This window comes from Rhinopithecus bieti, unplaced genomic scaffold, assembly GCF_001698545.2.
Source record: "Rhinopithecus bieti isolate Rb0 unplaced genomic scaffold, ASM169854v2 scaffold_10548, whole genome shotgun sequence".
NCBI classification, from domain to species: Eukaryota; Metazoa; Chordata; class Mammalia; order Primates; family Cercopithecidae; genus Rhinopithecus; species Rhinopithecus bieti.
In genome coordinates this window covers 2,420,699-2,443,425 of record NW_016806834.1, presented here as the reverse complement: position 1 = coordinate 2,443,425, position 22,727 = coordinate 2,420,699, and the positions used below count along the sequence as shown (strand labels likewise).

Genomic DNA, 22,727 nt, shown 5'->3' with positions numbered 1-22,727 from the left:
TTGTATTTTTAGTAGAGATGGGGTTTCACCACGTTGGTCAGACCGGTCTCGAACTCCCGACCTCAAGTGATCCACCCACCTCAGCCTCCCAAAATGCTGGGATTACAGGCATGAGCCACCATGCCTGGCCTTGTTGTATTTATTTTAAGTGCTCTAATGGAACTTGCTTTTTCAGGAATTCCTTTGGCAAATCTTTTAGGAAGTAAGTACCTTCTTTTATAACCTTCTAAATTATTTGTTAATAAATCTAGTTTTCTTAAGATAAAATATGTATATAAACTTTTCTAGCATTTAGATTCTAGATGCAGAAGGGAACATGCTAGAAAATACTTCATTTTGTCTAACAGACCTATGACTGAAAGTAATCTATTCTCCATAAATGGTGAAAAGGGAAAGTTTGGAGATTTCTCGTTTCCAGTTTTACCAAATAAATTCACATTTTGTGAGACTGGAAACCAGTCCTTCCTCACAACTCCCATTAGGTAAAGATATAAAATAAAATGGATTCAGAGGTAAGTTTCTGAATCTCCCAGTGTTTTGATCAACTCACAAGGTTTTTCTGATAATATTAGTGTTCCCAGGATAAATATAGTACCACTTAGGTCTGCAAGAACACACTTCTCATGCTGCAGAAAACCACAGAAGCATACAGGAAATGGTACAGCTTGTAACTGCAGTACCAATATAGCTCTATCTGTGAAGCCAAAAATATACCCTTAATTCACAGGCAAAAAATTGGAGCTAATGATAGCTCTAATTTGTTGTCTTTCTATCAAGAATATTAATCTTGCTGCCCTTTTTCCAAAAATGTGGAATCTAAAAGTATTTTGACTTTTTTTCAGTGTTTAATCAATTAAAATGACAATCTTAATGCTTATGATAGCACAAAGTATTAGTAAAATTTAACTAGAGAATCTTCATGTAAAGAAGACTAGTTAAAGAATGTTATCAGTTTTTATTTGTTTTCCTGAATGTTTACTATTTCCATATTTTGTCAGTTACCATTTTTTTTCATAATTCTTTATTTAGTGGACATATCAGGCCATGGTCCATGAACTACTAGGCATAAACAACAATCGGATTGATCTTTCCAGAGTGCCGGGGATCAGTAAAGACTTAAGAGAGGTGGTCCTATCTGCTGAAAATGATGAATTCTATGCTAATGTAGGTGGTTTAAATTTTTTTTAATTCTCTTTAGTTGTTTTTATGTAAGAAGATTAATATTGGCTTGTTAGTATGGGGGCAGGCATGGGATTTCATGTGAAAGGATGATAGAGGCATCCTGTGCATAAACTGCCTCTCAAGGGAAGGCCGAAGATTTGGATTCTGACCCTTTACTAGTAGTTTTTTCATAGAGATCACGTAGTTATTTACTTCTCTCCCCTCCAGTAGCTGTTTGTGAGAATAGTAATGCTATTCATCACCAGTGTCCCAGCTAATGTCCAAATTTGGTAATTAAAATGGAATTTCCCTGCCCTTCAATTCTGTGTTCCAAATTCTTTTTCACTGCTTTTAAATTTTCTGAAAGTCAGACTAGTTGATGATGTGCTTCCACCTTTCTTTTTCACAGAATATGTACCTGAACTTTGCTGAGATTGGTAGCAATATAAAGAATCTCATGGAAGATTTTCAGAAGAAGAAACCAAAAGAACAGCAAAAACTAGAATCAATAGCAGACATGAAGGTAAATTGAGCATGTACATGAATGACTAACGTGAGAGTTTGAAACTATTCATGTAAGCAACACTTTTGGAATCTTCTGGGTCTGATTTCTACCTTGATTGATTTTATTTGGTTTGAGGCTTATTTTCTGTAATGTCTTTAAACAATATAGCGAAAAATTCATAATAAACCATGTGCTTCTTTCCATTCTTCAGTAATATCTAGACTATTTAAAGACTCAATCTATTGTCAGGCGCAGTGGCTCACGCCTGTAATCCCAGCACTTTGGGAGGCCAATGTGGGCGGATCACCTGAGGTCGGGAGTTCGAGACCAGCCTGACCAACATGGTGAAACCCCATCTCTACTAAAAATACAAAATTAGCCGGGTATGGTGGCACATGCCTGTCATCCCATCTACTCGGGAGGCTGAGGCAGGAGAATCGCTTGAACCTGGGAGGCAGAGGTTGGGAGGTTGCAGTGAGCCGAAATCACGCCAGTTCACTGTAGCCTGGGCAACAAGAGCGAAACTCTGTCTCAAAAAAAAAAAAACAAAGACTCAGTCTACCAACATATACCAGTTCTTCTCTTCTTAAGCATAACAAAATGCCATGTGGCTGAAAGTTGTAGATGCTTTAATCAGGGCTGAAAAACATCCCCTGCTTTCCCTACCCCCCATTCAATACATGCTTATCCTCGGTCAAAAAAATAACAGAACCTCTCATTGATGTTTTTCCCATGGCAGGCCTTTGTTGAGAATTATCCACAGTTCAAGAAAATGTCTGGGACTGTTTCAAAGCATGTGACAGTGGTTGGAGAATTGTCTCGATTGGTCAGTGAGCGGAATCTGCTGGAGGTTTCAGAGGTTGAGCAAGAACTGGCCTGTCAAAATGACCATTCTAGTGCTCTCCAGGTCAGTCCAATTTGATGAGCACCTACTATGTGTAAGGCACTGTGCCAGGCAGAGCAAGAGATAAAAAGGCAAGTAATCCTTCTTCACCAACATGGAATTTAGTCCGACAAGGAGCTGAGATGAGAACACAAATTGGTATTATTTAAGATAGATCTATAAAAAGAGACACAAGAAAAGTGTAATGTGCAATTCCTAAACGTTCAGTTAATTAGTATGAGTGCAGCCTAGTCTACTAGAAAGAGCACCAAACTAGAATCAGAAGATCTAGATTGGAGTGTTTGGTATACCACTTACAGGCTTTGTGACGTGGAGCTGTTGACTTAATCTCTGAGCCAGTTTCATTATTCGTAAAACAGGTATATTAATACTCATCTCACAGAGTGGTTAGGAAGACTTTAAAAGATAAAACCCATATTAAAATGTATTATCTAAGTTTTTTCATTATTGAAGTCTGCTTTTCATCGCACCAACATGTTAATGCCTGCTATATGTACATAATACTGCTGTGAGGATCTAGGAGTACAAAGATGAATAAGATACCACATTATAGTAGGGAAGAAAGAAATTTAAACCAGCAATTGTAATACCATGCACTATGTGCTATATTAGAGGTATTTACAAAGGAATATGGAAATACAGAGGAAGGACAACTGTTTTCCCCAAGGATGAGGCTTCTTAGCACTTCTTAGGGAAAATAACATCAAACAGGGAAAAGGAAGAAACATTCTCAGCAGAGGGAATGCAGGCATGAAGATGTGAAGAAATAAAAATTGATATATATATATATTTTCTTCATATAAAATATTTATATTTGAAATATACATGTATTTAAATATATATGGGAACACAGAATAGTTCAGTGTGGCTAGTACAGGATCCAAGATGAGTGGTCTTAGACTAAAAAGACTGACTGAAGCCAGGTTATGGCCATTGGAAGAAAGTTGGGCTTTAATCTTAAAAATGATGCGGGCTCCTGGAGGATTTTAGAATAGCAGCATAATCAGACTCTGGCCTCAAGAAATGTATAGTCTAGTTGAAGACACAAAACTAAAGCACAAGAAAAAATTAGATAATGTTTCAAGATGATAATTAAGTCATAATTGTAATACTGACTGTAACAGGTTTTGAGGTTATTAGGAACAGTTTCTTAGAGAAGGCAAGATTAGGATGGACCACAAAGAATGAATAGAATTTGGGGGAGGAGTTCAGTCAGGAACAGCAAAAGCAAAGATGTAGAAGTATGCAGGAAGTAATAAACAGTTTGACCTGTAGAGAGTGAGTATGAAACAGAATTAGATAAAATTGGTAAACAAAAAACAGTTTACAAGCTTTATGAAGAGGCTTGTAAGAATTTATACCTGCTGGGATAGGCAAAGAGATCCAGTATAGGATCTTATGTAGAATGTTGAGGTGGTGAAGGCAGTATTTTAGGAAATGTAACCTAGTAAGGATGCTTTAGAGGTGAAAAAACAGGTCAGAAAGACTTGTAGACTTACAGTGATAGTAGCAAAAATGTACAGCAAGGGGCAGAACTGAAAAATATTTCAAAGGGAGAAGAAATTAAATGACAGGCTGGATATAAAGATAGAATAAATCAGAGGTAATTCCATGATTCCTGAGAAATGACAAAGTATGATGTCACTGACAAGTAATTTAGGAATACGAGTCCTTTAGGAAAAAGCCATTTCTAAGCCACTTACAAGAAGCACATTTCCCTGTTGATAGGACCCTATATTCTAAAGCTTAACTTCTTTCTTTCCCAGCTACAGTTCCACTTTATTCTATAAGATAATGCCAACCTGGTATATTGGAAACAACTCAGGTTTGGGACCCAGACTGGCCTGGCTTATATCCTACCTCTCCTTACCAAAGTTGCTTTGGGAAAATTACTTAATTTGCCCAAGTCTTGGGGATAATGATTTCAAACTTTCCGACTGTTATGATGATTCAATGAGATATGTAAAATGCTTCACATTTAATAGGTGCTTTGTAAATATTGGTTCCCTTCCTGTAAGCATGATTTTTTTTTTTTTTTTTACACATAGTGCAACCAAAAGAAAAAAGTCTACCTGTGAGTGCTCTAGTTATACCAGCGTCTTTACTGGGATTTATTGTTGTTGGGTTTTGGATCAGAACCTAAAGTCACATTCTTTTTAATCACTACATAGTATCCTTTGTAAAGATGTATCCTAATCTATTTAACATGGCCTTTAAACAACACTACTAATAATATTTTATAGTTGTTTTGTGGGCCTAATAGAAATGTCCTGATATTCATCACAAAAAAATGAGTTTTCTGCCTCTTATTAAATAAAAAACAAAATTGTGTCCCATAACTACATTTTAATTTCTTATATTTGTTTATCATTTGATTTTTCCCTTGAAAACAGTAGAACCAGACTTAATCACTAACCAGTTTTACTGTCTTTATTTGTATCTCTCTACATATGGAAAGCAATTAGAAAAAATTATTGTAATAACTTGTCTGAAACTTTATTTTATGTTCACTTCAAAAGAAAATAGTTACTTTAAAATATAAATTCTATTTGTGATCCACTTTTATTTTAAAACTTATCTTTTGAAGGTTTTCTTGTCTGGGGTACCGGGATTTTACAGTGAGCAGTTGATTTGGAGTCCCCCCATCATAAAGGACTTCTTTGGCAACACAACTTAAATAGTCTATAAAGGAATCTTTTGTTTTATAGTAAGTAGATGTCAGGGGCCTGACTTCTAGAGGGGTTATAGCATTCCTTGACTTGACCTTAGATGATAATATGTCATGAAGCAATGAAATGAGGTTTGTGAGTAGAGATGGGGTTTGCTTTATTGAATAGTAAGTATCATGACAAGAAAAAAAGTTCACATATTGCTAAAAGTTAACCTAAAAATTGCTGCCATTCTAACCATTATTTTGTAGGCTAATGAAAATTTCATTTAGAAAGAATTTCACTAGAACCAAAGTGAAATTTACTACCACTGAAACATATACATATCCTCAGAAGAGATTTATTTGATTAGTAATGAAGATTTGCCATACCATGAAGAAAAGGCATCTTTAGAAAGTGAGCAATTCTACCCTCATCATCTTCCCCATACCCTGCCCCCAATGCCCAGTCTGTGTTGTCATATCACAGCTCTTCATTTGGAGAGAGGAACCAGTCTGTTTTATATCTTTTCCTGACCTTGCGTAAAGATCTTAAATCATCCTGTTAATGATACTTAATAAGGACTCAATCAATGTTTATTAGAAAAATGAGGAGTAAGAGCTCTATTTGAAGCAGTATAGAGTAGTGGCTAAGAACTTGGGCCTTTGATGGCTTGGGTTTCAATGTAATTCCTAACCACTCTAAGCCTCAGTCTTACCTCAAAATTGTTGTGAGAGTGCAATGAGCTAATACATGTAAAACTCTTATGGTACTTGGTACTTACAGCTTTCAAGAAACATTAACTACCAACATTACGAGTGTTATTATTTGATGGTACATTTAATTTTCTTAATGTCATCCAAGACTTGTTTTTTAGTTCATTGATAGCCTCGTATCTCTCTGATTTCAGAAAAGTGTTTTGTTTTGTTTTGTTTTGTTTTGCCACTCATTAAAATTATAAGAAAAGTGGTTGGGACACATTGAACTGACTGGCAGCTTTACTTTGATTAATTAAATGTAAAAATGATCCTTTTACTCTAAAACAACATTTAGCCAGTATTTTAGAAACAGTATTGATCAGCAGAAGATCTACTGCAAAGCTAAATTTTATGTTGACTAGTCATTAAGAAAAGGAATACTGACTCAGATATATTTACCAGTCGGTAGAATTGGGTCTTGTCTGCATTCTATCATTTTCCCAGATAAGCTTTTATATTCACACAACACTGTTCTCTCAGGCTCATTTTTATCAGATCAGCATGTGGAAGACTTCTGCCAATTCCATCTTACTGTCCTAATCTGTTGGTTTATTTTGTTATTTTCTGACTTTACTACATTAATATAGTAGATAACAAAGAAGGGATCCTATTCTTTAGGTTAAACTAAAACAAAAAAAAATGGAGACGATCTTTAATTACCAAGACCATCTGTAATCTGTGTAATAGTTTAAAATATGTGTATGTCATAATGATTTCTTCTTGCTCTGCTGCTTCATCATAGTTTTGATAGAAGAAAACAGAAAAGTAGAAAAGCATTCAGCCAGAAACAATGGAAGAATCTCTGAATATCAGAAAAGAAGAATGGTTTTCTCGTTGATATCTTATAAATGAATGTTAGTTCCTTTAGGAAACTTGATCTCCAAAGACACTATTTTTGCTTTTCTTTTCCTTTTCTTTTCCTATTCCTTGATTAGGCCCACACAAATGTTAGAGTTCAGTGCAAGGTTTTTGAATCCTGTCTTCTTAAGTAGATGACAATTTTCTGTTTTGCTCTTTACTCAGTCATTGTTATAATATGACAGTGTCGTTTTCTAATAGTCACAAGGCTGATGGAAAATTTAATAAGAGAAACCAAAAAATTATGTAATTCAGTTATATTTCCAGCAGATAAATACTACCGTATAGCATATACCTGCTTTGTAATTATAAGCCTCTTTGATTCTTTTTTCTCCTCTTCTCTGGTTAGTGCCCTGAAATCTCAGTGTAACGTAGGCCACTATCAATCAAGTTGATAAGTAGCTATGAGGGAAATCCTTCAAAATGAAGTCAAAAGATAAAGTGGGATCAAGGCAGACAAAAAGGTCCTGCTTCTCCAAGGACTGATACAGCTGAAAGAAAAGAAAGAACTCAGCTTGTACCTACAGGTTTCTTTTCATGAGAGAATAGATACCTCTAGCTAGAACATGGGCCTGAGCCATGAGTTGGGTCCTAAGGGCTCAAAAGTAGGCAAAATAGTTACTCAAAGTAGGTCTGGTCAGATCTGAGCCAAGTCCTCAATGGAGAACTAAGAGTCAAGCCAAGCAATCTGAATACCAGTACCAAATCTCAAGGAATAGAAGTGGATTTTGTTTATGATTGATGCATAATGATTGTACAGATTTATGGAATACAATGTGATGTTTCAATACATGTATACATTGTGTAATGATCAAATCAGGGTAATTAGCATATCCATCACCTTAAACATTGGTCGTTTCTTTGCGATAAGAACATTTAAAAACCTCTCTTCTAGCTATTTTGACATATGTAATACATTATTTTTAACTCTATTCATCCTACTATGCAGTAGAACACCAGAACATATTCCTGCTCTCTAACTGTAGCTTTGTACCTATTAACCAATTTCTAATCACCCCCATCCTTCACCATCCCATCCTCTGGTAACTGCTATTATGCTCTCTACTTCTATGAGTTCTATGAGAACAACTTTTTAGATTCCACATATGAGTAAGATCATGCACTATTTGTCCTTCTGTGTCAGGCTTATTTCACTGAATATAAGTCCTCCAGGCTAATCTGTTTTGCCACAAATGACAGAATGTCATTCTATTTCATGGCTGAGTAGTAAATATTTCATTATATATGTATATATGTATGCTGTGTTTTCTTTTCCCTTTCTTCTTCTCTTTTTTTTCTTTTTGTTGAGACAGGGTCTGGCTCTATCACCCAAGCTAGAGTGCAGTGGTGCAATCTTGGCTTACTGCAACTTCTGCCTCCCAGGCTCAAGCTACTCTCCCACCTCATCCTCCCCAGTAGCTGGGACTACAGGCATGCACCACCATGCCCAGCTAATTTTTGTATTTTTGTAGAGACAGAATTTCACCATGTTGCCCAGGCTGGTCCCCAGCTCCTGAGCTCAAGCAGTCCGCCCACATCGGCCTCCCAAAGTGCTGGGATTACAGACCTGAGCCACCATGCCCAACCTAAATACTGCATTTTCTTGATCCATTCATCTGTTGATGGACATTTAGGTTGATTTCATATCTTGGCTATTTTGAATAGTGCTGCGGTAAACATAGGAGTGCAGATATCTCTTCAACATACTGATTTCATGTCCTTTGGATGTATTCCAAGTAGTTGGATTGCTAAATCATATAGTAGTTCTATTTTTAATTTTTTAAGGAACCTTCATACTGTTTTCCATAATGGCTGTACTAATTTACATTCACCAGTTGTGTGTAAGGGTTCTTATTTCTCCACATTATCACCAACACTTATCTCTAATAAGAAACAGCCAAGAGTCAAGATCCACGTGAAGGTAACTAGAAAAGGACAGAGACTGATTACTGCAAATAGTCTTTGACTGTCATCATACCAGTTTTGTGAATTTATAGTTACTTGGATTTCGCAGATTTGCTTAAAAGTACAGAGACAGATCAGCCAGAAAAGGTGGTAGGAGAGTGACTGCAAGGGCAGGAAATGAGACATTGTGCCTATAAGAAAAGTAACAACAGAAATCCCCAATGGGATTTCTTTTCTTTTTATAAATTTTTTTAAATGTTTTATTTATTTATTTTTTTGAGACAGTTTCACTCTGTCGCCCAGGCTGGAGTACAGTGGCACGTAATCTTGGCTCACTGCAACCTCCGCCTCCCAGGTTCAAGCAATTCTCCTGCCTCAGCCTCTTGAGTAGCTGAAACTACAGGTGCTCGCCACCACACCCTGCTAATTTTTTGTATTTTTAGTAGAGACAGAGTTTCACCATGTTGTCCAGGCTGGTCTCGAACTCCTGACCTCAAGTGATCCACCCACCTCGGCCTCCCAAACTGTTGGGATTACAGGCGTGAGCCACCACGCCCAGTCCCCAACGGGATTTCTTAATGTTTTAAATTTACGCTGTTGATTGAGATACATACATAATTTGTACCTGAAATTTCTTCATATTATAGTAGAAAATAGTGGAACATTTGAACAGATACCCTAAATGGGCTGTATTCCATGGCTGCTCTAGGGGGGAAGATACCATGAAGGGAAAAAAATAAGAAAAATCTGACAAATTTGGGATCGAAATCTACAGAAGTTTCTCCCTTTTTGATCCCTTAAGGATGATGGTAGTGAAATAGTAACCAAAAAAATCAACAATAGAAATCTGTCTCAGAGAACTCTGTACTTGAAAGCTACATGGGAGGTTCCCCATTATCATCATAGTCCCTAGTCAGTGTGAACAGAAGAGCTCTTAGACGTTAGACATGGTTGTTGTCAGGTACAAAAGAGATAATGTATGTGAAAACATTTTGTAAGTTGTAAAGTAATCATATAGTTGATAATTATGTCCTCAGAATTCAGTGCCCTTTAAGGCTCTTGCCAGCCTTTCAACCCAAGCCATTTCTTCCTCTGATTTCCGTATGTATTTTGATAGTGCCACTGTTTTTAGTCTCTCACACTGGTTCCAATACTTACTGATTCTTCAGGACCTTTGGCAAATGTCACCTCCTTTATGAAGTCGTTCCTAATTTCTCAACAACCCAGTATACTTTCTCGTCCCCTTTCTCTCCCCTTCCTCTTTTGCACTGATTTTCAGCTTTTGCTTTTTGTTTTCTTTTGTTTTTTTACATACATATGTTTCTGTTATAACACCACATATTTGTTCCTGAAAAACCTCACATTCTATAAAACATGCACTAAAAAAAGGGTTATGAGAATATAGGGTTATAAGCAGACCACTTAAAATCTACATGACTATAAAAAGAAATAAAAAATTCATATAATTTTTTAATCAGAGCCCTAATAAAATAGTAACAATTATAATAAAATGCTAGCATGGTTAAATCTCCACTGGCATTTGCACCTAAAAATAGAGCCAGTCCATCCTCTGCAGCCTTATTCCTGGGGCTCATGTTTTCTTCAAATTATAAGGTCTTGAAAATACTCACTTTTCATAAAGACTACTTTGTCAAAGTTAAAAATACCATATGGAGATAGCTTTCTTCATCAATCAGTGTTTGATTGTTATTTTGTTTTGTTTTGCTTTTTAACACAGTGCAATATATTTGCATCCTTTGTATTTGCACTTGCCCTTTCCCTATTTAGCATAACACAGTGGAAAGTGCAACAGTTCTTGAAGCTACAAAACCAAGTACTTCTTGCAGAACACACTTCTGTAGGATTATCATCTTTTTTTCTTAAGGTGTTGGTAAGGCTTCCCCTTTAATCGTAGGAAAGCCTATCCATTCTGGAAAAATTACATATGAACCAATATGCCTTCTGTGTTAAACTGACACCATTTCCATATTTATTCATCTCACAGAACTCAAGTACATTAAAGAAACATGTATGTAGCAGAATAAATTATATTACTTTGATCATCTTTCACCCCATTGACTGTGAACTCACTGGGGACAGGAATTGTCTTTAACTTATCTGTGTGCCTGCAACAGTGCATGACATACTGCCTTATGGGGACTCAAAAAGTATTTGTTGACTTAAATTATTTGTTCTGCTGTATAATAAATATAAATCTGTACTATATGGAAGGTCCTGAATATGAAGATTAAAAAATGTAAACATGGCTTCTCCTGGCCCCCTTTTCTGTCCGTACCTGCCTCTTAAAATCATTAAGTACTAAATTTAGAGATTACATGCTATTACATACTCATCTCTGTCAACCATGTTGAGACATGTTCTGATGCTTCTTAGAGATTAAGCCCAGTCTGTGTAAAATTCTACCAACTTTGTCTCCATTTCACTGGTCAATCATTAATAGGTTTGCAAATCAACTAGTCAGTTTTGTTGTGCTGTATTGATTCAAGTGGTGGAAATAGTAAGTGTTCCTTCTTTCAGCAAGAAAATTACAACTTCAGCTAGTGGAAAAGAAAAGTGAAGCTACCCATTATTAAATTCATTTTTGTCGCAAAGCAATTACAATGGAAATATATTTCCTTATTTAATTCTTACCTTGGACAAAAGGCATTTAATTTTCTATAGTTGAGACAGTTCCTAAGTGTATGACTTATAATTGTCATAGTAGTGATGTATCACTACCATTTAATAATTATTAGATCTAAGGCATTGTACAACAGATCACTCAAGTGAAAGGGGGATAAATATAAGTTCTATCTTTCTTCAGAATGTAAAAAGGCTTCTGCAGAACCCCAAAGTGACAGAGTTTGATGCTGCCCGCCTGGTGATGCTTTATGCTTTACATTATGAGCGACACAGCAGCAATAGCCTGCCAGGACTAATGATGGACCTCAGGAATAAAGGTGTTTCTGATAAGTATCGAAAGGTAACCAGTTTCCATATTAGCCCACCAAACAGGAACCAACTCTGTTATTATATTCTTAGCTCTAACAAATGATAAATCATACTATTTTTATTTACAGAAATGTATAAATCTGTATTTTCATTTTTGTTTCCTTAATAAAATTATTTTCTTATGAAGTGGGCTTCCTGATCCCTAAGCAATCAAAATTTGCTTCTCTTTCTTAATAGCTCGTGTCTGCAGTTGTTGAATATGGTGGTAAACGAGTCAGAGGAAGTGACCTCTTCAGCCCCAAAGATGCTGTGGCTATCACCAAACAGTTCCTCAAAGGACTGAAGGTACAGACATCTCCTCTGTGCTTTCCTAAGTGAGAACAGTCGAAGCCCCTGAGGCTGAGAGGCTGAGAGTGAATGAATATGATCTTCAAAGTATCTTGAAGATTGCTGCTAATTTAGTACTATGTCAATTAAATGAAATTAAAACTGACATCCTCTTGAAAGCTTTTTCTTTTAGTGCTTTCTGTATTAGAGCTGTATCAGCATTGGACCAAATAACTGGGCAGGAAATAACTGGAGATATTTCCTGGAAATACTCAAGAAGAAAAAGACAAATGGTTCTGATAGTCACAGATATTTTACTCCATTTGTTTATAATTAAAGATTTGTTAGGTAGTTTCTCTTTGAAGGAAATTAAAGATGAAGCAAACATTTGATCTTTTAAACTTTTTCTTAAAATACTCAAAAATTAATTTCTAATCTGCTAGGCTTTCTTATGTTTCTTGAAGTTTTTCTTTCTTCCCTGGGTATTTCCAGCAGTCTTTTTTATACATGATCCTTTCCTTTTATTTGCTCTACCTATCATTTAACATTTTCACAAAAGGGTAAGAGGCAGTGAACACATGATAAAGGATTTAAGCAATCCCATTTTTAAAAATTCCTTTACAATAACTAGCCCTAAATTACAGAGTAATTTTTATGAGATTAGAACATTTCTGACTGATTAAAATAATTTTGAAATTTACCACAGTTTCTATTTAAATCTATCCCATGAAATCTCTATTGAGTGTATATCCTTTTCTGATATGAATATTACTAATTCTTGTATTGCTAGTTTCCCAAAAATGACATAAGAACCATTTTCCCCTGTTTTAGGGAGTAGAAAATGTATATACACAGCATCAACCTTTCCTACATGAAACCCTGGATCATCTCATCAAAGGAAGGCTTAAGGAAAACCTATATCCTTATCTAGGCCCCAGCACACTCAGAGACAGGTAAGCTAACAAAGATATTAATAATAAAAGCCAGAAACACTGAACAAACAGAAAATTTAGAGTAATGTTAAGCACTAAAGCTGAGGTTATAGCATTCTTCTTCTTTCTTCTGTTAAGATTCTTTTGGTTTTACATATGTCAGTATTAGATATGAATTCCTTTGCTAAGTCTGAAACATTTATTTCTTTTGTACTAAAGAAACAAGTGTTTTGGAGTGCCTCAAATCCTTCTGTACTTCAGTATCAAACCAGTTTACTTATGCCAATTAAGGTTCCGTTGGATGGCATCTGGCATTTGGTGTTTCAAACATTAAGGCCAAAAATAGACTTGCTGCCTGATTGCCCTCCAGAGCAGGTTGTTACTATTTTTGCTGAGGACTGGACTTTGCCAAATGTTGCCAGCACACAAACTGAGAGACCTAATTAATAAAGTCCATTTGTTACACAGGAGCAAAGGATGGCTTTCTTTTTGAGTATTAACTAAAGGAAGCAATAATTGTCATCTTAATCCAGTGGTTAATTTTAATAAAACAAAACTTGTCCAGAACAACTTATTTAGGCCAACCTGAAATTTTAAATGTTGTATACATAAATTCTACCTAGTTAAAAATTATATTGTTATATTTTTTAGTTGGACCACATGTTATCTAAAGGGGCTAACATATATACTTGAATCCTATTGGATAGATTAATGTGAAAATTTTACTGTTGACATAATTGTTCTATTATTTCAGTTAATAATCATCTAAGAGCCTTGGAAGTATAGTGTTTTATAAACATAATGAGATTCTGAATGGGAAAAATGTTTTGAAATACGTAAATGACTCTTTTATGTGATAAAGTATATTTTTTCACGTTGTCCTTTAAAAAAATTTTTTCTGTAATTTGGTACAGAACAGAAAAAAAAATCATCTTTTAAAAGTCCAAGGTTGAGAGGCAGAACATTTGGTGTTAAATTCAGAGAGTACACTCATTCAGATAAAATGTTTAAGGACCTTGGGATCAAGATTCAGAAATGTCAGCTAAGTGGGAAGAATGAACGCCAGCCCAAAGTTATGCACCTATCTGAGAGGCTTTTTAAAAAACATAACTATTCTGAACTTTCGCATTAATGTGATAAATAAAAACATTAATTTGTTTATGAATTTATATAAGAATTACTGAACAAGAAATTAGCTATTTATTGCCAAAGGGAAACCATAGGCCACTAGAAGAATATACTGTGCGTGATCAGTACACAGCAGAAAACCTTTCTAATTTACATAATTCATTCCCACACAAAGCTCAAAATTATATTCCTTGAACAAAATGCACATTTATCAGTTGTCAACATCTGTTACCATTTGTCACTATAACCTAAGTATGCATATAGTTAATAATTCAGTTGCTTTGTCCTTTTATACAACAGATGTTGATTGAATGCTTTCAGTATGTCAAGAGCTGTTGTAGATGCTGGCAATATAGAAGTGACAGGAAAGACAAGGTACCCGCCCTCAAAGAACTTACATAGAGACAATAAGTAAACAAGTAAACTAATGAAGAATATAATTTTACTAAGTGCTATCCAGGAAATAAATAGGGTAATGAGCTTCAAAGTAATTGTAGGGGTGGGGAGGACTACTTTAGATGGAGAGAGAACCTATCTGAGAGGTGATATTTAAGATGAACTTTGAGTCATAAGAAAGAACCAGACCAGGCATGGTGGCTCACACCTATAATCTCAACACTTTTGGGAGGCCAAGGCGGGAGGATCACCTGAGGTCAGTAGTTTGAGACCAAGCTAGCCAACATGGCAAAACCCTGTCTTTACTAAAAACACAAAAATTAGCCTGGCGTGGGTGGCAGGCGCCTGTAATCCCAGCTACTCAGGAGGCTGAGGTAGGAGAATCACTTGAACCTGGGAGGTGGAGGTTGCAGTGAGCTGAGATTGCGCCATTGCACTCCAGCCTGGGCGACAGAGTGAGACTCCATCTCAAAAAAAAAAAAAAAAGCAATCACACGATGATTAGGAGAAAAAGCAGCCAAAGCAGAGGGAAACACCAGAGCAAAGGTCTTGAAGAAAGAGAGAATTTGGCAAGTTAATGGAACATAAGGGAGCCCTGCTTGGCTGGAGCATAGTGAATAAGGAGGAAATAAGAGGTTGAAAGAGAGGCAGGTTGGATCACATCGGTTCTCGACGACCCTAGTAAAGAGATTTTTTTTTTTTAATGTCATGGGAAGCCATTGAAGAATTAAGCATATGACTAACATGAACTTAATTGTGTTTTAAAAGATCATTTGTGGTGAGAATGGATTGTTGAAGGCAAAAATAGAAGCAGAGAGACTACTAAGGAGATAACTGCAGTAGTCCAGGTGAGAAATGGAGGTGGTTTGGGTAGGAGGCCGAGAGAGAAGCCAGAATCAATAGACGTATTTAATGACACAGATTTATGGAACAAGGGTAATAGAGAAGTCAAGAATAACTCTCAGGCTTTGAGGAGAAACAGAGTTTTGTTGTTCAGTTGGTGATGCCTATTAGATAACAAGTAGAAATGTCACATATTGAGAGTCAACAAAAATATTAGTAATATTAAAACCATGGAACTAGATAAGATCACTTAGAGAAAAAGCATAAAAAAGAGAAAATAAGAGAGCCCGGAACTAAGCACTGAGTAGAGAATAAGGAGCCAGCAATGGAGACTGAGGAGGAAGCAGAAAGGTAGGAGAAAAACCAGCAAAGCATGGTGCCATCAAGAGCAAGTGAGTAATAAACTGTGTCCAAACTCTGAGAGGTAAAGAAGGTGAAGAAAGTAAAAAATCTATCTGATATGGCAACATGGAAGTCTTTGGTGATATTCTCCCCTGGTTTCAGTGAGGTTGGAAGCCAAATTAGAGGGGTTAACAAGATATAAGATAAATTGGAGACACTTTTTAAGAAATTTTGTGGCCAGGCGCGGTGGCTTACGCCTGTAATCCCAGCACTTTGGGAGGCCGAGGTGGCCGGATCACAAGGTCAGATCGAGACCATCCTGGCCAACATGGTGAAACCCCGTCTCTATTAAAAATACAAGAATTAGCTGGGTGTGGTGGTGTGAGCTTGTAATCCCAGCTACTCGGGAGGCTGAGGCAGGAGAATCATTTGAACCTGGGGGGTGGAGGTTGCAGTGAGCCGAGATTGCGCCACTGCACTCCAGCCTGGTGACAGAGTGAGATTCCGTCTCAAAAAAAAAAAAAAATTGCATAAAGGAGGAAGAGAAATGGAGTGGTATCTAGAAGAGATTGTGGGCTCAAGAGAAAGAGGTTCTGGAGCATATGTGTAACCCAATGAGAATTACCCAGTAAAGAAGAGCAAATAGGTAATGCAAAAGAGAAAGAAAGTGCTACAGAAGTGAAGTCCTTAAGGAATCCAGAGAACAAATAGAGGGATTGCCTGTGATAGGTACAGAGGTACTTTCATTTTAACAGGAGAGAAAGCAGTATGTATAGATACAATAGGTTTGTAGTTTTGATGGTGAGAACCTGGGGTCATCATGTCTGATTTTTCTCAGTAAAATATGCCAGGTTACCAGCTAACATAAGGGGTATAAAGAAAAAACATTGTGAAACTGTCATCCTGTAGGCTAGGAATCAAGTTTAGTAGGGAAATATAAGTAGGAGTTCTAGGCAAGGTTGAATGCCTAGAAAGTTTTGTGGTCATTAATTTAAAATATAGCCAGTAAGCCTAATTGTGTGTCTTTCCTCTGGAAATTTTGAACTGCTTCAGATTAAACGTGGAAAAGGCAACTAGTTGGGTCCAACTAGGATTTGGGGAAATGGAAACAAGAGGAGAGTGTATTGGATCATGAGAAAGGTATTGGTGAATGAATTGGAGATTTGATGAGGCCAAAGAATTATTACAGAAGAGTGTTAGTATAGGTAAATTGGAAGCTGAGAGGTAGTTATTGGATAAAGATATTTTGAATTCAAGATTTCATAGGGGGTTCAGAAGAAGTAACGAAGAAGTTTAGATTGTAAGCATGAATGTGGGTGGTTGTAGTGGGTAGCAGAAAAGATCAGGATTGCTAAGGAGACCAGGATGTTAAATGAGTAATCCACAGTGATGTTAAAGTCACTGAAAATCTTGAAAAGAGAAGGAGAAAAAGGAGGACAAGTAAGCCAGAGCTAAAGTCTTCAGGGAATAAAAGTGACCAGGAAAGGAAGTCAGGAAAAAACAGTGCAACTACATTATGAGCTTCTAAAATAGTGGAAATTTTGAAGGAAGAAGGCAAAGAAATGGTTACAAAACTACAGTGAGTGTCACAGAACATACCTATACCACCTTCTGGCCATGCCTAACAGAAGGAATACTGCAAAGGACTTGAAAATACTCTTATTTGCCAATTCTACTTCTAAAAGCTTACTGTATAGATATTCCTGGCAAGTACACAAAGATACTTAAGCAAGGATGTTCACTGAAGTAATAGCAAAAAAAACTAAGAACAAGCTAAGTATCTATTAATAGAGAGCTGATTACCTAAACTACAGTACAATACTATGTATTCTTTTTTTTTTTTTTTTTTTTTTTTTTATAGACGGAGTCTTGCTCTGTCGCCCAGGCTGGAGTGCAGTGGCCGGATCTCAGCTCACTGCAAGCTCCGCCTCCTGGGTTTATGCCATTCTCCTGCCTCAGCTTCCCGAGTAGCTGGGACTACAGGCACCCGCCACCTCGCCCGGCTAGTTTTTTGTAGTTTTTAGTAGAGACGGGGTTTCACTGTGTTAGCCAGGGTGGTCTCGATCTCCTGACCTCGTGATCCTCCCATCTCAGCCTCCCAAAGTGCTGGGATTACAGGCTTGAGCCACCATGCCAGGCCTCTTTTTTTTTTAATGACATAACTCTTCATGGGTGATATGCAAAGCTTTCTAAGATATATTGGATAGAAAAGCAGGATGTTATAACATTTCTTTTCTTTTTTTTTGAGATGGAGTCTTGCTGTGTTGCCCAGGCTGGAGTGGTGCCATCTTGGCTCACTGCAATCCCAGCCTCCTGGGTTCAAGATTCTCCTGCCTCAGCCTCCCGAGTAGCTTAGTAGAGATGTAGTCTTGCCATGTTGGTCAGGCTGGTCTCGAACTCCTGACCTCGTGATCCACCACCTCGGCCTCCCAAAGTGCTGGGATCGCAGGTGTGAGCCACTGTGCCCAGCCATAACATTTCTTTTGGGTAAGAAAACTGTAGAATCCTGGGTGCAGTGGCTCATGCCTGTAATCCCAGCACTTTGGGAGGCCGAGGTGGGCTATTATTTGAAGTCAGGAGTTCGAGACCGGCCTGGCCAACATGGTGAAACCCCGTTTCTACTAAAAATGCAAAAATTAGCCAGGCGTGGTGTCATGCACCTGTAGTGCCAGCTACTCGGGAGGCTGAGTGAGGAGAATCACTTGAACCAGGGAGGTGGAGATTGCAGTGAGCCGAGATTGTGCCATTACACACCAGCCTGGGTGATAGAGCAAGACTCTGTCCCAAAACAAAACAAAACAAAGGGTACATGTATATAAATATGTGCTTGACTATACATATGTATGTGTATTATATATATATAATATATTTTTACAAGCACATATATGTATAAATACAGTAACTCTCTTTTTTGTTTGTTTGTTTGTTTTGAGACGGGGTCTGGCTCTGTAGCCCAGACTGGAGAGCAGTAGCGTGATTTCAGCTTACTGCAAACTCTGCTTTTTGGGCTCAAGCCATCCCACCTTGTTCTTGTAAGTAGCTGGGACTGCAGACACATGCCATAGTACCTAGCTAATTTTTGCATTTTTATAGAGACAAGGTTTTGCCACATTGCCTAGGCTTGTCTCAAACTCCTGAGCTCAAGCAATCTGCCTGCCTCAGCCTCCCAAAGTGCTTGGATTACTGGCATGAGCCACCATGCCCTGCCTACAGTAGCTATTTCTGAAACAATAATCAAGAAGTTATTAATAGTCATTACCTCTGGATATTGAGACAGTAGTTAGTTACATATCTATCCTTCTCCTTAGTTATTGTATTAGGTATTGTAATCTTGAAGTAAATACTATGTTTTGTTAATCTTCGGGGTTTTCACAACATTTAACACAGTGATTTACAAATAGTAGGTGTTCAATAAATTCTATAGGCATCTCTTCTAGTTGATATGCCAATATTTATAGTTGGAAAATTTAAACCAGAGAATAAATTTAATTGATGCTATAGAAAATTTAGATTTTTGAAGTTCATAAACAATCCTCCTATAAAACTTTCTGGCTCTGCATTCACTTGGCCACACTATCAGCTCTAGCCACTTTCTTGGCCCTGTATTGTATTGAAAAGAGTCCTTGATTATAGTGATATTTATTATTATTTGTCTCATCATAATAGAAACTCCAGGTTTTATTGTTGCTATAATAATAGAAAATATCAAAGGAAATGTGGCAAGAACATAACTTTGCAAAACAAAAACACTGGTGAAAATTTTTTTAGCCCTAGCTGTTAAATTAGTGTTTAAGCTGTTTGGCAGTATAGCTATATCCACAAATTGGATTTGATCATTCTGCAGATGGGATTCTTGCATACCCTGTTTTTCAAGCTAATTTTTTTTTCTCACTCTAGAATTGCCTCTTGTCTCTGATAAAGGCAAGCAACATTTTCATTTGGTGAGGAAATGGAGCTATATGATCATGCATTCCAGAATCAGTCAATTCAAAAAGGAAGTACTTTTCATGTTTACACAAATGTAGTAGAATCTTGTCACTACAGCTTATTTTTTGTTTCTGTGAAGCAGCAGTCCTTTTTCATTGACCTTTTTTTGTAGTAAAATGCTCATAAGAACTGTATCATTTGTAAATATGTTCAAAAATTACAATTTTAGCCATAAGTGTAATGCTCCACAAAATAGATAAAATGTTGCCTTTTGAAAGTTTGTGTTTCCACCTAACTTAACCACATATAGAAATAATGTTAAAAATTCTCAATAAGGCGGGCAATGTGGCTCATGCCTGTAATCCCAGCACTTTGGGAGGCTGAGGTGGGCAGATCACAAGGTCAGAAGTTCAAGGCCAATGTAGTAAAACTGCATCTCTACTAAAAAAATACAAAAAGTAGCCGGGTGTGGTGGTGGGTGTGGTGGCAGGTGCGGTGGCAGGCGCCTGTGGTCCCAGCTGCTCGGGAGGCTGAGGCAGGAAAATCGCCTGAACCCTGGAGGCAGAGGTTGTAGTGAGCTACGATTGCGCCACTGCACTCCAGCCTGGGCAACAAGGTGAGACTCCATAAAAAGAAAAAAAAAAAAAAAAAACTCGACAAACTTGGTATTGAAGGAACATACCTCAAAATAATAAGAGCCATCTATTCCCAACACTCTGGAAGGCTGAGGCAAGTGGATCACGAGGTCAGGAGATAAAGCCCATCCTGGCTAACATGGTGAAATCCTGTCTCTACTAAAAATACAAAAATTTAGCCACGTGTGGTGGTGGGTGGCTATAGTCCCAGCTACTGGTGAGGCCAAGGCAGGAGAATGGTGTGAACCTGGGAGGCAAAGCTTGCAGTGACCCAAGATCGAGCCACTGCACTCCAGCCTGGGGGACAGAGCGAGACTCCATCTCAAAAAAAAAAAAAGTCTTCTATGACAAACCCACAACCAACATCATACTGAATGGGCAAAAGCTGGAAACATTCCCCTTGAAAACTGGCGCAAGACAAGGATGCCGTCTCCCGCCACTTCTATTCAACAAAGTATTGGAAGTCCTAGTGAGGGCAATCAGGCAAGAGAAAGAAATAAAGTGCATCCAAGTAGGAAGATAGGAAGTCAAACTATGTTTTTAGATGACATGATTCTATATCTAGAAAACCCCATAGTCTCAGCTCCAGAGCTCCTTCAGCTGATAAACAACTTCAGCAAAGTTGCAGGATACAAGTCAATGTACAAAAATCACTAGCATTCCTATACAACAACAACAGCCAAGCTGAAAGCTGAATCAGAAAGGCAATCCCATTCACAACTGCCACCAAAAAAATAAAATACCTAGGAATACAGCTAAACAGGGAGGTGAAAGAGCTCTACAGTGAGAATTAAAAAACACTGTTCAAAGAAATCAGAGAAGCCACAAACAAATGGAAAAACATCCCATGCTCATGAATAGGAAGAATCAATATCATTAAAATGGCTATACTGCCCAAAACACTTTACAGATTCAATGCTATTCCTATCTAACTACCAACATTCTTCACAGAACTAGAAAAAATTATTTTAAAATTCATGTGGAACCAAAAAAGAGCCCACATAGCCAAGGCAATCCTAAGCAAAAAGAACAAAGCTGAAAGAATCACGTTACCCAACTTCCAACTGTACTACAAGGCTACAGTGACCAAAACAGCATGGTATGGGTACAAAAACAGGCACATAGACCAGTGGAACAAAATAGAGAGCCCAGAAGTAAGGCCTCACATCTACGACCATCTGATCTTTGACAAAGCTGACAAAAACAAGCAATGGGGAAAAGACTCATTCAATAAATGGTGCTGGGATAACTAGCCATATGCAAAAGACTGAAGCTGGACCCCTTCCTTATACCATATTCAAAAATTTCAACTCAAGATTGATTAAAGACAAATGTAAAACCCAAAACTATAAAAACCCTGGAAGACAAACTAGGTAATACCATTCTGGACCTAGGAACAGGCTAAGATTTCATGTCAAAGATGCCAAAAGCAATCACAACAAAAGCAAAAATTGACAAATGGGATCTAATTAAACTTAAGAGCTATTGCACAGCTAAAGAAACTATCAACAGTGTAAACAGACAGTCTACAGAATGGGAGAAAATATTTGCAAACTATGCATCTGAGAAAGGTCTAATATCTAGCATCTATAAAGAACTTAAACAAATTTACAAGAGAAAAACAACCCCATTAAAATGTGGGAGGCCAAGGCAGGTGGATCACCTAAGGTCAGGAATTCAAGACCAGCCTAGCCAACATGGTGAAACCCCATCTCTACTAAAAATACAAAAAATTAGCCAGGAGTGGTGGCTGACACCTGTAATCGTGCCACGGAAGGCTGAGGCAGGAGAGTCGCTTGAACCTGGGAGGTGGAGGTTGCTATGAGCCAAGATTGTGCCACTGCACTCCAGCCTGGGCAACAAGAGTGAAACCCTGTCATGGAAAAAAAAAAAAGTGGGCAAAGGACATGAACAGCTGCTTCTCAAAAGAAGACATACATGCAGCCAACAAGCCTATGAAAAAAAGCTCAATATCACTGATCATTAGAGAAATGCAAATCAAAACCATGGTGAGATACCATCTCACACCAGTCAGAATGGCTGTCATTAAAAAGTCAAAAAATAGGCTGGGCGTGGTGGAGCACGCCTGTAATCCCAGCAATTTGGGAGGCCAAGGTGGGCGGATCACAAGGTCAGGAGTTCGAGACCAGCCTGGCCAACATGGTGAAACCCCTTCTCTACTAAAAATACAAAAATTAGCCAGGCCTGGTGGCACGTGCCTGTAATCCCAGCTACTCGGGAGGCTGAGGCAGGAGAATGGCTTGAACCCGGGAAGCGAAGGTTGCAGTGAGCCAAGATTACAGCATTTCACTCCAGCTCTGGGCGACAGAGCAAGACTCTACCTCGGGGGGAAAAAAAAAAGTCAAAAATAACAGATCCTGGCGAGGTTGCAGAGAAAAGAGAACCCTTATACCTTGTTGGTAGGTGTGTAAATTAGTTCAACCATTGTGGAAAGCCGTATGGCAGTTCCTCAAAGATTTAAAAACACAACTACCATTTGACCCAG

At 37.6% G+C, this 22,727-nt stretch overlaps 1 protein-coding gene across 3 annotated transcripts in view; it reads left to right on the top strand.

Annotated features, from left to right (window-relative positions):
- The window catches only part of VPS45 (vacuolar protein sorting 45 homolog), a 90,510-nt gene that overhangs the window by 20,967 nt on the left and 46,816 nt on the right, over positions 1-22,727 (top strand). For 2 of the 3 annotated variants that reach the window (XM_017877843.1, XM_017877844.1), the window contains exons 8-13: positions 1,030-1,164; positions 1,571-1,684; positions 2,406-2,573; positions 11,564-11,722; positions 11,929-12,036; positions 12,850-12,971. In XM_017877843.1, the coding sequence (XP_017733332.1) occupies positions 1,030-1,164; positions 1,571-1,684; positions 2,406-2,573; positions 11,564-11,722; positions 11,929-12,036; positions 12,850-12,971 (806 nt within the window). Of the gene's footprint in view, positions 1-1,029; positions 1,165-1,570; positions 1,685-2,405; positions 2,574-11,563; positions 11,723-11,928; positions 12,037-12,849; positions 12,972-15,242; positions 15,904-22,727 lie in introns of those variants that run through there. The other variant, XM_017877845.1, reaches the window with a different exon arrangement.